Source organism: Pempheris klunzingeri, chromosome 18 (genome assembly GCF_042242105.1).
Source record: "Pempheris klunzingeri isolate RE-2024b chromosome 18, fPemKlu1.hap1, whole genome shotgun sequence".
Taxonomy (NCBI): domain Eukaryota; kingdom Metazoa; phylum Chordata; class Actinopteri; order Acropomatiformes; family Pempheridae; genus Pempheris; species Pempheris klunzingeri.
The window spans coordinates 10,864,047-10,878,429 of NC_092029.1; the positions used below are offsets into that span (position 1 = coordinate 10,864,047).

At 40.3% G+C, this 14,383-nt stretch overlaps 2 protein-coding genes across 2 annotated transcripts in view; both read left to right on the top strand.

The window, feature by feature from the left end:
• Positions 1-14,383, top strand: part of LOC139218319 (uncharacterized) — an 86,388-nt gene that overhangs the window by 40,055 nt on the left and 31,950 nt on the right. The gene's annotated exons all lie outside the window — the stretch shown is intronic.
• gata4 (GATA binding protein 4) lies at positions 356-7,843 on the top strand. The gene is made up of 6 exons (XM_070849376.1): positions 356-1,111; positions 5,720-5,886; positions 5,996-6,121; positions 6,666-6,747; positions 6,886-7,022; positions 7,377-7,843. Exons 1-6 carry the CDS (start codon positions 589-591, stop codon positions 7,500-7,502), a joined length of 1,161 nt encoding a protein of 386 aa, XP_070705477.1. The 5' UTR covers positions 356-588; the 3' UTR covers positions 7,503-7,843.

Genomic DNA, 14,383 nt, shown 5'->3' on the forward strand with positions numbered 1-14,383 from the left:
GACTAACAACTCCACTGAAAACTTTCTTAATTTAGTTCACAAACGGACAATAAAAAAAATCGTAGTTTACCGATTCAAATCATTAATAAAATCCATAAACAGGAAAAAGCACAATTAAAAGTTCGTTATCGAACTCAGCAGAAAGGACCTAATGAGAAAGATGATTTCTTTTTTCAATCTCTGGTTGAATATATAATTCTGTTGGTCTAATTTTAGCGAAAATGATTACATTTCATTAAGATATTTTTTCAACTCTTTCTTGGTTTGAAGAGAGAGGGGGGGGGGGGGGGGGGGGGGAGAGAGGGAGAGAGGGGGATGATAACAGCTGGATCTTGATCACACGGTGCAGTCTCTCACTCCTCCTCCTCTCCCTCACGTCTCCTCTCTCGGTTTATTCTTAATTTTCTCAGGCAGCTCCTTCGCTTGTCTTCCTCACAGCACATCTGATTTTAACAAGGACCGGACAGTTTGGCGGATTGTACTCAATCATATCTTTTTGCGGTAACACCGAGCAGTCCTGTGCGTAACTGCATCCACACCGTCGTTACACCTTCTATCAACACGGATGTCCAGCCTCAAGGAAAGGATATGTATCAGGGTATAATGACAACCAACCACGGCCCCCCTTCCTACGAGGCCGGATTTCTCCACAACGCCTCGGCGGGCACCTCTCCGGTTTATGTGCCCACCACCCGGGTCGTCACCCCCATGATCCCGGCGCTGCCTTACCTCCAGACGCCCGGCGCGTCGCAGCAGAGCAGCCCGGTGTCGAGCCACTCTGCTTGGACTCAGCCGGGCGCAGACTCGGTGCCCTCGTACAACCACTCCCCGGTGTCTCCGCGCTTCGCCTTCTCCACCAGCCCGCCCCTGTCCTCCGGGGTGGCCACGGCCCGGGAGACGGCAGCTTCTTACGCCAGCCCGCTGAACATCTCCGCCAACGGGAGGGAGCACTACGGAGCCCGCAGCATCAGCGGCTCGTATCACAGCCCCTACCCGGCCTACATGAGTCCGAACGTGGGTGGGACGTGGCCGGCGTCCCCCTTTGATAGCCCGGTCCTCCACGGTCTCCAAACCGGCGCTCCTCCTGGCACAGCGCGGCACCCAAACATAGGTGAGCAACGGGAAAGAAGAACACAATTTTAAAAGGCGCTAAATATCTTCTGTGTTTTTCTCTTTGATAAAACTTGGATAAAAATATTGTGACTTTTTTGAAATGATGTAGTGCAGATAGAAATGTAAACAATATCAAAACTATCATATTCACCAACAGGAGAAGAAAAGCGCAGATGCTGACAAAAACTGAGCAGCTCTTTAATTTCTTTATATTAGTCAGGGATCAGTCAGGGGAACCATTAATTCAATATTTTTTGACACAAGTCCTGCTACAGGACAGGTTTTAAAAAGACGTTTCGTCTGCATGTTGCAGAAATAATCTCTTAATAATTATGACCCATCGAGATGAATGTAGTTTGAGTTTACAGAGCACATCAGATTGCACTAATTAAATCAGAAGGCCTGAAATATGATTCCATGGCAACAAATAAATCAACATTACAATAAAACAACACACCGAGATTAAATGTGGGATTCATATTTTGCACAATTGTAAAACTAATTCTGCTATAAGACAAATCAGTTAGATGTCTTTAAATTATGAGACGAGCTTAAACTTTTAATAAAATGTGTGAGAATAAATGATTATTCGGCACATTTCTGCAGAACGAAAATAAACTGCACATTTTTTTTCTTTCTGTTTGATTAAAACAACACGTCAACCATAAACATCGAGGAATTTTAGAAAGTTAAAGGCAGCCACGTGAGATAAGTCAGTGATATGACCATCAGGACGCTGCAAAGCGATTAAAGGTGTCACGTTTGAAGAGTTTGATGAGTTTATTTCTTAAATTAAAATACAGGATTTCTAATTCACACACGTATTTTCACGTCTGTCACTATGACATGGAAAGCATAAATTTTCTTCTAAGAAAATTGGATTTTATTCCAGATACATCAGTTAGTTTATCCTGCTCATGTTTTCCCTTTAATCATGTTTTAAATGAGAGTCTTCAGTTGCAGACGCAGATTGAGGTTCTGTTTGAAACATTTCTCTTCATTTTAGGAGGATTTTAAAACCATATTTTCATCATGACTTCCTTTATGAATAGAAAATAAACCAAAAGGCCAGATTTAGGCCAGTGACACTTCATTTGTGTGACAGGCCTGCTCACATTCATAATAGCAACACAACCCACAAGTCAAACATGCAACATATATAAAAAACATATCATTAACAATAATAAACATGTTCTGTATATTTTTATGAATCAAAGACACATAGATTGATAACACGGTTTATGAGGATTATAGTTTATGGGGGTTGTGGTTCACTCATGGAGGTTCCTGATCATGATCATGATCATGATTAGGTTGCAGCACTGAGCTCAAGAGTCCTGTGTGTTAGTGAGGATTCAGTGAATCATTTGTCATTAATTAAACAGCACGGCTAGGAGCAGCTCTGACCTGTAACTGTGACTTCAGCTTTATGTCCCTGAGCCCTGGAGTCGCACTCTGGACCACAGCAACACAGTCACTCTGCTGAGGTTGTCAGGTTTTTCGATGACTGCGACCTGCACCATGTATAGTCTTCATCACTAATCAATACTGTGATCATTGTGTCTCCTCCAGCTACATTTTCCTTTCATCTGTCAGCTGCATGCAAACATTTTCATTAATCTTTCCATGTTTATATTTCAATATATTCCCTTTTCATTATCATGTAATTTACTACCTAATCTGGATCATTATTAGAAATATTACTCATTAGTATCAAATTTACAATTGATGTGAGCACAAAGTAGTTTGTGTGGTTTTGATTTAAAAAGCCTAAATGTTCCCACTTACAGGGCAAATCTCTTCGAGCCGTTCGACGAAGAAAGAAAAAGAGAGAGAGATAACAGCATTGATCCGCCCTGATCTCTTCATCTGATTGCAATCACACAAACTGACAGTTTGCTCACTGTTTTGCGATCACATCAAATTAAATCAAATCTCAGTGTTTGATTCAGTGCCGTGCAGACTTGCAGTGAAAGTGTTTGCTGTTCTGCTGGTGAACAGGCAGAAAGAGAAAACTCCCTCAGCTTTAAGTGAGAGAAGAAACAAATGAGATTTTTTTTTAATGATCATCACACAAAATATGCTCAGTGATAATTTACATAATACTGAGAAACTTTAATTCTGTAAAATATATGTAAAGATATTTAAAGATAGCTTAAATTAAAATTATATTTATGCCACATTTTTGCAGACACATCACAGCTACTTTGATTTATAATTGGCTCATAAATATATTTCGTAAAGCTGTTTCAGTAAAACAAAAAAAAACAAAACAGTTTTGCATCAGATGTTTAATTCATCTTTATAAGATCATTCTTTCTTGATTTTGATCTCATCTAAATTGGAAAATTATTTTATGTAAGAAGCTATAACATCCCTCCAACTACTAGAGAACTTTTTTTTTTTTTACAATATATTTTTGGATAAATATCCTTATTTTAGTTTATAAGACATTGTTATTATTGAACCTGTATTATCCCTCTGTAGGATCTTTTCAGTGCTGAAAGTAAAACATGTCTCCTTCACACAATGAGTGTCTGCCTACAGCTTCACCATCAAATATGAAGTAAAAGGCTGACAGATGTTTTTAACAGGTTAATACTCTTTCCATTTGCTCCGTGTCATGTTGTTTTTTTTTAAAAAAACTCTTTTTACTGTTTGCTTTGCATTTGAGCAAAGAGCAGTGCAGAAAATCTTACAGCAGAGTAAAATGTAGAATAAATAAAACGTCAAAAAATAAAAAAAATAAAGCACAAGTAAATACAAACATAATCAGAGTGTAGAAACACTTCGTTACAGGCAAACCTGGGCTGAAAGTAAATATTATCAACAACATGTACTTTGAACATTAAAGGTAAAATATGTAGAAATATGGCCCTGTGAGTGTTTTACTAGTAAATATATTATGATCTATTATAACATATATTATAGTTACTGATACATTAATATGTAAGTAGAATTCCAGTGTTGATGAAGATAATTTAAACTACATAATTCACTGTTTGGTAGTTTAAATGGCAGTGAAATAATGCATGTTATTTTATAGATTTTTTTTTCTATTCAGCCAAATTACAACTGATGAGAAATAAATTTAAGTAAGTTAAGTACAATATTTGTCTCTGAAATGTGGGGTAGAAGTATAAAGTAGCATAAGCTGGAAACACTCAAGTACAAATTTAGAGTACTTGTACTTTGTTTAAGCACAACACTTGAGTAAATCTACTTAGATACTTTCCATCAGTGGAAAAGGCCCCTTTACTGTCATGTAACTGTTACTGTTGTATGTGGTCCAGGTTGTTGGCTTTCATTATTTCACATAAGTAGCAACTGTTGGTTAACTACATCAAATTTTGATATTGTGCTGTTTTATAAGTAAAGTCTCCACGACTAAAATAATCAGTGAGCGTGACCATTAAATAGTGAAAAAGAAGAAAGAAACATTCATTTGACCAATGTGGCCACTGAAAAGCTGATCAGACAGTCTGCACACGTGTCCCAGTAGATCGACTCTATTTATTTTTATTTTTCACCTTTGTCCTCCTAATAAAGCATTACTGTGTGTGTTTTTGAACGGCGCCCTGATAAAGACGCACACACTGACATTTATGCAGCGGAAAAAACAAACCTCCATTTAGATAGACACTGACACTGCAGCACTCCTGTTGTCTGTTGTGTATTGTCTTGTGCTGCCTTGCTGTGTTGGCTACACTTGCTGCCTGGCTCAAGGTTAGCTTGCCCTGCTGTCTTTGTTTTGCTCTCAGCCTTGGAAGAGGCCTGCATGTGTATCAGTGCTGTTCCAGTTACTCTCTGCAGCGAGGGAGGAGCAGATGGAGGCCTGATTCATCCTATGTGAGGAAGATTAATTAAGCACACGTTTAAAGTTATTGAGCTGCTGTTTTCCTTGTTTCCTCATCTCAGCATAACCTCACATAGCGGGTAAATACTTTAAAAGCCGAGCAGTCGCTTCCACCCCACAGATGGATGTCCTTCACTTGAACGTCTAAGTGGTTCTTGGGAGATACTCTGTTATGTGGCAGATGAGAGAGAGTGAAGACTGCATTCATCAGATGTCATGCTATCTGAGAGAGAGGGAGACAGAGATGTGATAGACACGGAGTCTCTATTTGAATGTGATGGAGCTCTATTCTGTCTCTATTTCCAGCCGGCTCTTTATCTCATGTGGAGCTGTGAGATAAGGAGGGATTCCAGGCTGCTGTTGTGGGGGCCTGTGGGGCTGCAGCCCGCACCTCCTGCTGGTGTGGAAATGCCACTGCATTTGAGGAGGAGCCCATCAGGCTTTGACAGTGCTAGAAACCGTTTATTAGGGATTTCTTTGGGGGTATAAATCCAGCTGGAAGTTAATTTCTCTAAGAATGACAGAAACTTCTTTCTTACCCACTGGAGTATTGAATTACATTTTTCAAACCTGGGTGTCAAAGAACATTAGCTGATAATAATATAATAATAATGAAAAATAATCAGAATAACCTAGTAGAGTTATACAGATAGAAGCAAACTACAGTCTCACCAAAAAGAAAAACTCTTCACACATGAAGGTGACATGAAGTTTTGCTTATTATCTTTCTCTCCTGTCGTCCCTCATCAGACCTGTTTGATGACTTTGGTGAAGGCCGAGAGTGTGTGAACTGTGGGGCGATGTCCACCCCCCTCTGGAGGAGGGATGGTACCGGCCACTACCTGTGTAACGCCTGCGGACTGTACCACAAGATGAATGGCATCAACAGACCTCTTATCAAACCTCAACGACGGCTGGTGGGTGACAGTGGAGCACTTTTCTCTGGGCCTCCTCCGGCTGGTACGATGAATGTCTCCTTTTTCTCCTTTTTTAACTGATGGCTCTGACATATTTGATTTGCTGCAGTCTGCCTCGAGGAGGGTGGGCCTGTCCTGCACCAACTGTCACACCACCACCACCACCCTGTGGCGACGAAACGCAGAGGGAGAGCCAGTCTGCAACGCCTGTGGCCTCTACATGAAACTCCATGGGGTGAGAGAGAGAGAGAGAGAGAGAGAGAGTGAGAGAGAGAGAGAGAGGGAAAGAGAGAGAGCGAGAGATGGGAGAGGGGGAGAGAGCAAATTTAAACATATTCTATCTTACACTTAAAACTTAAATGAATCTGACATTATGCTTTTCAAACACAAATACATGCAGAGAATCTAAACATACATACTTAATATTGGTGGTCAAGTGAATCCAATGGTAATATGACTTTGACCTAAAACTAGAGGTGACTACATATTTGATGATTTCCCGCAGAGCCTCTGCAGGTTTTTATCTTTTACATGTAAACAAATCAACTGACTGCTTATCATGACGATATGAACATAGAGCTGATAATAAAGTACAATCATTCCCCAGGTTTATGAATCTTTGCAGTAGAGGCTCTCGTATCTTTAGAAATAAGTACACTTTTTTGCCGTCATCGATTTTCTTTATAAACATCACTTTCTAACCAGCCTCCGTGATAACTACACATACTTCAGTCGGCTGTTTGACTAAAGGTCATTTCTATGTTTTTGTGTCTTGACAGGTAGCACGACCCCTGGCTATGAAGAAAGAGGGGATCCAGACCCGCAAACGCAAACCCAAGAACCTCAACAAATCCCAAACTGGTGAGCTTCAAAATCACAATCATACATATCTCTCCCTCTCTCTATATATATATACACATATATATATATATAGATAGATCCAGTCACATGTGTATACTATCTGTGAGTGTAAAATGACCTCAGCTGTGTGCTCCACAGGGACCCCGGGCAGTGAGGGGACTCCAGTCACACCAAGCAGCACTCCCCGTGCCTCCGCCGCTACGGAGGAGCCTCGCCAGATAAAGACGGAGCCAGACACTCACAGCTTGTACACACACCACAGCACGCATGCACAGGTTGGACGTCCTTTTAGTTGAATTTCAGGGAATATTTACACCAAAAAATGTTTTTAGAGTCTTTGGTTGTGATGGCCAGGTGGGTAGAGACACTTATTATGCTTAACATAAAGCAAAGCCCAGAAAATGAATTAACTAAAGGAACACACAACCAACTTCTTATTTTGCACTTATTATACTAATATTTCTCTCCACATGCCAAATCATGGGACACTGACAGGACAGGAAAGGCTAAAAATGCTAAACTTTGATCTAAAACAGCACCAAGAGGCTCTCATCTGCACAAAAAGCCACATGGGGCAGATATCGTCAAAAATACGAGTCTTCTCATTATTTCCTTCTGCACCCCTCTAGATTTCAGCCCTGCCAGCCTACATGGCAGCTCAAGGTGGTGCCATTCCTCTCAAGATGTCCCCTGGGGTCCACGGTGGGTCCTCTGGCTCCAAAGCCGAGCCCTGGAACAACCTAATCCTGGCCTAGATGACCTATAACGCAGCATCTCAAACCTACCAGTCTATAAACTCTCCTGAGAGACAAGGCTCTCCAGAAAGCAGACTCTGCTCTGGACGCAGACGTCCCCGCAGCCAACACACCGTTCAGTGCCTTCAGTGCAGCGCTCTGGGACAAATACGTGGGTGCCACAAAAGTATGGAGACCTAAAGCAGGACTGCAAGGATACTATGTGGTCATTCACAGCAATCGAGGACTGAATGGAGTTTGTCTTAGACACCTCAGAGCAGCACTGTCACTCTCACCTTTACTTCTTTGCCAGTGAAGGGACACTCAGTGCTCCACAAATACTGTAGCATAAACCAGTAACCAGTCACAGTAATGGTCAGACCCCCCCCCCCAAACCTTTTTTTTTCAATACATTTGTCTTCATTGTCATATCACTGTGTCACTGTTTGTCAAAAAATGACAGACCTGCAAAGTATATGAAGAATCACAACAGCAACCTTTAATGTCAAAAGCAGCACCAGGGTCAGTTCTTGGTTTTTTAGAAATATATTTCACACTCTCAAGTAGTAGTTACATATTTGTGGAGCTAAAACCCAAAACTATGTCTCTTTACAGAACAAACCATGTGCTGGTAACTCAGTGTGGTCACTTTTCAGAATTTTGTTTGTATGTTAGATACTTTAAACTGTTCAAAGCTGCTGAGGTCTGTGGATTATCCAGAGTGGTTAATTAAGCACCAAACACACATACAACCAGTCATGTTTTTTTGTAATATAACAGCTCAGTCTTGGCAGTAATAGCTTTAGGAAATAAAACTAAAGCTGTCTGCAAAGCAAAATGCCAGTAGGGTCAAATGAAAAAAAAAAAAGATGTATCTGAGTTATGATTTGTGTGAACTGACCCTTTAAACATTGCCCAAGTGATTGATGCACTTGTGTAATTTCCCAATGCATCTACATCTACACTTACAAGCTAATCAGGAGTATTTCTTATAAACTTACTGTCACAAACAGAGAACTGCTCATCCATCACTCCTCTGCACCAGCGATTTGACCTTCAGTCAACATGACCTCCTACTCAAGCCAAAGAAGCCAAAGAAGCTCCTACTCTGGTGCCTGAACTGTGTGTCTTTGTCTTTTTGATTTAAAGTGTAAAAAATACATGTCAGTATTGACACCTCTATGAAAAAAATACATGATAAACTACCTATGCAGCAAGTAAGCTGCACGTGATGAGTGTTGGATGGAAGTAATGGCACATAGCTCCCTCTGCTGATACAAGCGTAGACGTGCATCCATCAGAAAAGTTCCTCTTCTTCCTGCTGGTATTTATTTTTATAGGCCTTGACCACACAATCCTCAAATTATCATCGATTAAGTGACGGTTGTTTGATAAATTTCAGGAGTATTTTATCAAGACTGTACAGTTTGTTAGCAACACCTAATGCTTTAATTTGCTTGTGACAAGCACGGGGGCAACATGTGTAAATGTGGAATATCGCCACATGTAATTAACAACATAACATGATATGGGCATATATGTAAAAAAAAAAACAAAAAACGCCACTCCAGTATAATTGTAATACACCATCTGTGATATATTGTAAGTAAAGACACAATGAGAGATGGACATTTCTCAGTGTGTACTAACACTACCTGATTTCCCTCCTCTGTGTGCAATTGTAGCTCTACTGAGGAAACTAATAAAGACAAAGCATTTTGACATAATGCAAATGGTATGTATGATGCTTGGTTATTATTATTATTATTTACTCACTCCACCTCAAATGCATACCAAACATTAGTGACATACTACGTTAACGCCATTCTTCTTCTGAGTTTCTTAAAACTGTATCCTTCCAATCTGTAAGTACCCTTTAGTGAACTTTACCACGTCTTTGATAAAAAGCTGGACGGTACATTGGTTGAAGTCTTCAGTCAGCTTCCCCCTGATGAACTCGACATATTTCTCCTGTACCATCTCCTTCCAGCACTGTTGAAATGTGAGTCTTACTTGATCCCCGATGGCGTCAGACACTTGTAAGCTGAAAGTGTAACCGAGTGCAAACGCCCTTCCCTTTTCCAAATATTCCTCAAAACTTCCACTTTTTTCTGAAAGCAGGACTTGTGCAGCTTCGATCACTGTGTTCACCTCCTGGGTGAGGACTTTTTTCTCGTCCTCTGGTTTGCATTCAAAGGTGCTGTGCATACTCTTGAAGTAACTTTTCCAGTCCTGCCCCTGCACAGCATTCATCAAAGGGAAACTCTCAGATGTCAGGAGGTGTTTAACAGCAGAAAACAGATTCTCACATAAAGGATCTCTGCTCTTTTCAGCTGCTTTAACATTGCTCTCATGGTCCTCAGTCTGATCTATACAGTCCACTTGGCTGTGGTTAAAATCCCTGAACAGATTTTCTTTAACTCCCTTGAAGCCCCAGCACTTCACATAACCAATATGAGTCTTTACTCCATACACAGTCCACCACTCTTGAGCTTTCTGGACCAGGTTCAGCATGCATGGATCTGTATTTCTAGCCAAACACGGGCTGTTCATGCTGAAAACATACACCTTCCAGTCTTCTGAGATGGCCTCTGACTCCAGAAGTTCCTGTGTTTGTTTGATAATGACATCCTCACTGTGCAATCCATTGTTGTAATTAGGATAATAAGGCCCATACATGACAACCTCCTCCTGTTTCTCAATAACAGCCCATGAGTGCTGCTTATATTCGGCACCACATTCCTCAGTGATGTCACGGTGAAACGCCACAAATTTCTTGTTGACTGAGTCATTGAGGAAAATGTCTTCAGTGGCTTGTCTGGACTTGAGATGCTGCAGTACTTTCCTCACAGAGCACTGCGTGTCAGCCCAGGACCACACCAGCTCAAAGACGCCGAGCTGGTCAGTCAGCTGTTTTATGCCTCCATTCACACAAACTTCAGATGTGCAGCAGCGACTGAAGCTCGTCCTGTAACACAAAGGTATCTAATAAATGTTTACTGTGGTTACTGGAAACAGACATAACTCATCTGGAAATATACACAAACATGAAATTTATGACTCTGGGCCGGTGATAAAAACTTGCCAAATTACGATTTGATTTACTTTTTAAAGGAATAATTGCTTAATTGCTTTCTTGCACAGAGTCGAATGAAAATACCACTCCCATGTCCGTCTGTCCAACAATTACAAAATCCACACACTGGTGCCTCTGCATTTTCACCTAACTCTATGCAAGAAAGCAAATAAGCATATTTCCCAACATTTGCAAAAATGCCTTTCCTACTGTACTAATAAACACCGTTTGACTTGTGTAATGTAAATAAGAAGGAAATTACTTTGCATTTATTCAAATGAAGGAAAATATTAGCACATCAGGAGAGCTCATCATAGCTCCATATTTCACTAATCGTAAATCAGATGGGTTGAGAACTTGGCACATAATTGATTAAAATAGTTAAATGCATCATAAAATGCAAATTATGTTTACTGTCTGTTTTATTAACACTGAAATTAGGTTATTTCTGATGATACACAAGTTTAGGCGTAGTTATGGGGGAAGATATGCTTGTAAAACATAATGATACATCATATAAAGCATCTAATGTGACAAACTGTCACAGTGAGGGCAGCGTGAGCAGCACCGAGAGGAACTGAAAATGTGAACCTTATAAACTCTCTGATCTAATCAACCCACGCGTAGAATTATACCTGTGACTTTTACTGTTGAAACACATTTCAAACAGCCTCACACCCTTTGTGAGGACACACTGCGGTTCCTCTTCACTCAGCACTTACTTCAGTCTGGGAGGCTCTGGGTCAGTCTGATATCTGTCCAGCAGAGTCTTTAGACTGGCCAAACATTTCTTTGTGTACAGCTGAGGCTCCTTTTCGTTTCCATTAAACAGACGCCGCTTACGGCTCAACCTGAATACAAACAGATACATAATACAAACAAAGAGAGAAAACAGAAAAGAACAGACACATATCTGGATGCAAAGAAAAGAGTCCTCAGCCTCTCCGTTAGGTTAGTTTTTCACAAAATAAGGGCTCAGTTTACTCACATGCGAAGCTCCATCCAGACTCCTCACGCCCAGTAGCTCAGGAGTCAATAAAATTAATATTTTGCTTCCTCTTGTGGGATCAGTCATGTAGTATCAACAAGAGCAGCTGCACTCTCAACATGCTTACTGAGACGACTGGTTACAAGTTTGCAGCTGTCACCACTAAGCTCCTCCCCACGTTAATGCTCATAGCCATAGAGATAGTACCTAACCTGCACACTGTTGATTTATTGTGTCTTGCAGCAAAATGACACAGCGTGTGTGTCATCAACTGTCTAAAGCAGCATCAAAAGCCTCTTTGTTTCCAGTTTGGCAAGTTCACAAAAGAATGCAGAGGAGAAAGATCAAAGTTCACCTTTCTGTAGGGCAAGACATAGTAGTTTCACCTCATGAAGAGAAAGGAGTAGAGGACCGATAAAGATGTCAGAGATGCTCCTGGTTCACTTTACAAAGTGATTCATGGGAGCCACACAGTGACACACATACTGTGCAGGAGGTCAGCGTCAGTTCACAGTTGTTTGCCCTTGAGCAAAATCTATTAAATTATATTTGCTCAATTACTGTGTTCACATGGCTGAAAACATCCTAAAGGTGTTTCAGTGATGCTTTAGTCTGTGCAGGAATTTGAAACTTTATTCATAAAAGTATGTTATCATTTTCATGATTACATCATGATTATGATTTCACCCATAGTGTTTAAAAGGGGTGTTGTTTACTGTTGATATCATATAATGTATATATATGAATATATATTACAAAGGCCTCTACTAGTGTAATAATCAAATACGAAAAGTGCAACAGTTTATGTACCATATCAGTGACCTTTGTGTGGCTGAAACTAAAGTGAATGTTGCTGTTTTCTTTTGTTTCTGTCCAACATCACCTGAGGGGTAAAAACAAAACACGCACACAGCAAATATCATGGCAAAGTGAAACAGGATGATATATTTCCATTCATTTTGAACTGATCAAAACAACCGCTGTTGAGGTGTGACATTTCTTAATCGTCATCAATTTGTAATCATCATCATCTTTTTTGAGCAGCAGCTGAGCAAATTGTACCAACATCAATCTCCTTTTCTTGTGGTGTAAGCTGACGGAAGTAAGCTCGTACAGACAGTATCAACTTGAAAAAAAGGCGTGTAAACATATGTGAGGCTACTGTCTCCTCACATGTCATGACAAGAGTCATGCAGAGTAACACGTTAGACAGGACCTGGCTGTTAGTGTGTATCTGGTTTCTAACAGAGTAGCTTATCTGGGTGTTAAAGGTCATGGCCGTTTAAGAATTGAAATATCTCAAACCAAAGTGTTTTAATACAGGACACTAACTTTTATACGTGTTAAACTTTGTTTGCTAGAGGCATGGCTCTAGGGATGGAAATGCTGATCTGTCTGAAAGACTGAAATATCTCAATAACTTCTGAATGGATTGTCATGAAATATTATCATGACAATCGTGATCCCCAGAGGATGAATCCTAATGACTTTGATGATCCCCTGACTTTTTCTCTTACGACACCATGATGTTTTCACGTTTGTGGTTTTAAGTGACATTTCTCAACACCAATCAGATGATAAAAGTTGCTGCAGACATTCATGTCCCCCTCAGGATGAACTGTCGTCTCTGTGATGATCCTCTCACTTTTCATCAGGTCAACATTTTAACTCATCTGGAACTTTAGTTTAAGACCAAATAACTTAACAATGAATGACAATCCCATCTGCTTTCTGTTGATTAGCAAATGTTGGCATGCTATAACACACCAAACTGTTATGGTGAGCATGGTAAACATCTTACCTGCTAAACATCACCATGTTAGCATCCTGATGTTAGCATTTAGCTCAAAGCACCCCGTCTACTCTCACGGAGCTCCTGGCATGACTGTAGAGTTACAACAATTACCATGCACTTTAAACACACGTGCATTATCTGTGTGAACAAGTGTGCAAACTAACGTAAATAGAAAGAGCGAAAGCTTGAGAGAGCCTCTTTTCTGGCTCAGTCTTCTTGGATGCCAATAACCTCACTGATAGGATTGTGTCAAGCCTTCACGCACGGAGCTGCCAGACTGCAGCTTTCTCTTAACAAGAAGTAGAGGGTGTGTTCCCTTCAGTCCAAAATGCTTACAAATTAGTAAGACACCACAGTTTGGTTCCTGGCAAATGAATCCAACACTCATTAGAAATCATGCTCTCTGATGATAGATGGTGGATGCGGTTTTGGTAACAGGCCTTTCTCACAGCAGACTTTTGACTTGAACATGTCCAATCTTATTGTGCTATTTTGACCCAATACTTCCAGGTCATATAAGGTAACTAGTTCAACCACAGATATGATTATTTTTAGCCAGAACACAGTCAGTGAGTTTAATTTTGTACGTGTCGGTATAACATATACTATCTTACACATCCTCTTTGTTTCAGGGGTTTTTGTGGGCACCTGTTGCTGCACGCTCTATTATTGTACAGTTGCATGTCTTAGAAGTTATATTTCAACTGTGTTAAAAGTGTTTTACTGCTGTGTGCATATGTGTGCCAAGCTGCTCTTTGTGTTTTTGATGGGCCGCTTGGCAGGCAAGCATCATCTGGCTTTACTCCCCATAATAGCTGTGCCATGAGTTCAGACACTCACTGAGGCCTCATGATAAAATATATTTCAAACAGACTCTTCATGCGTCATGTGGCAGTTAATTTTGTATTAACTTCCTGGTCTCCTCTCTTTATTTGTGACTGTTTTTGTTGACTAATAGTTACCATGTTTTGTTATAGTTAACAGTATTAACTAACTTCTGTGTATATATCTCCATAATATATACAGTGTTCTACTTTTTAAAG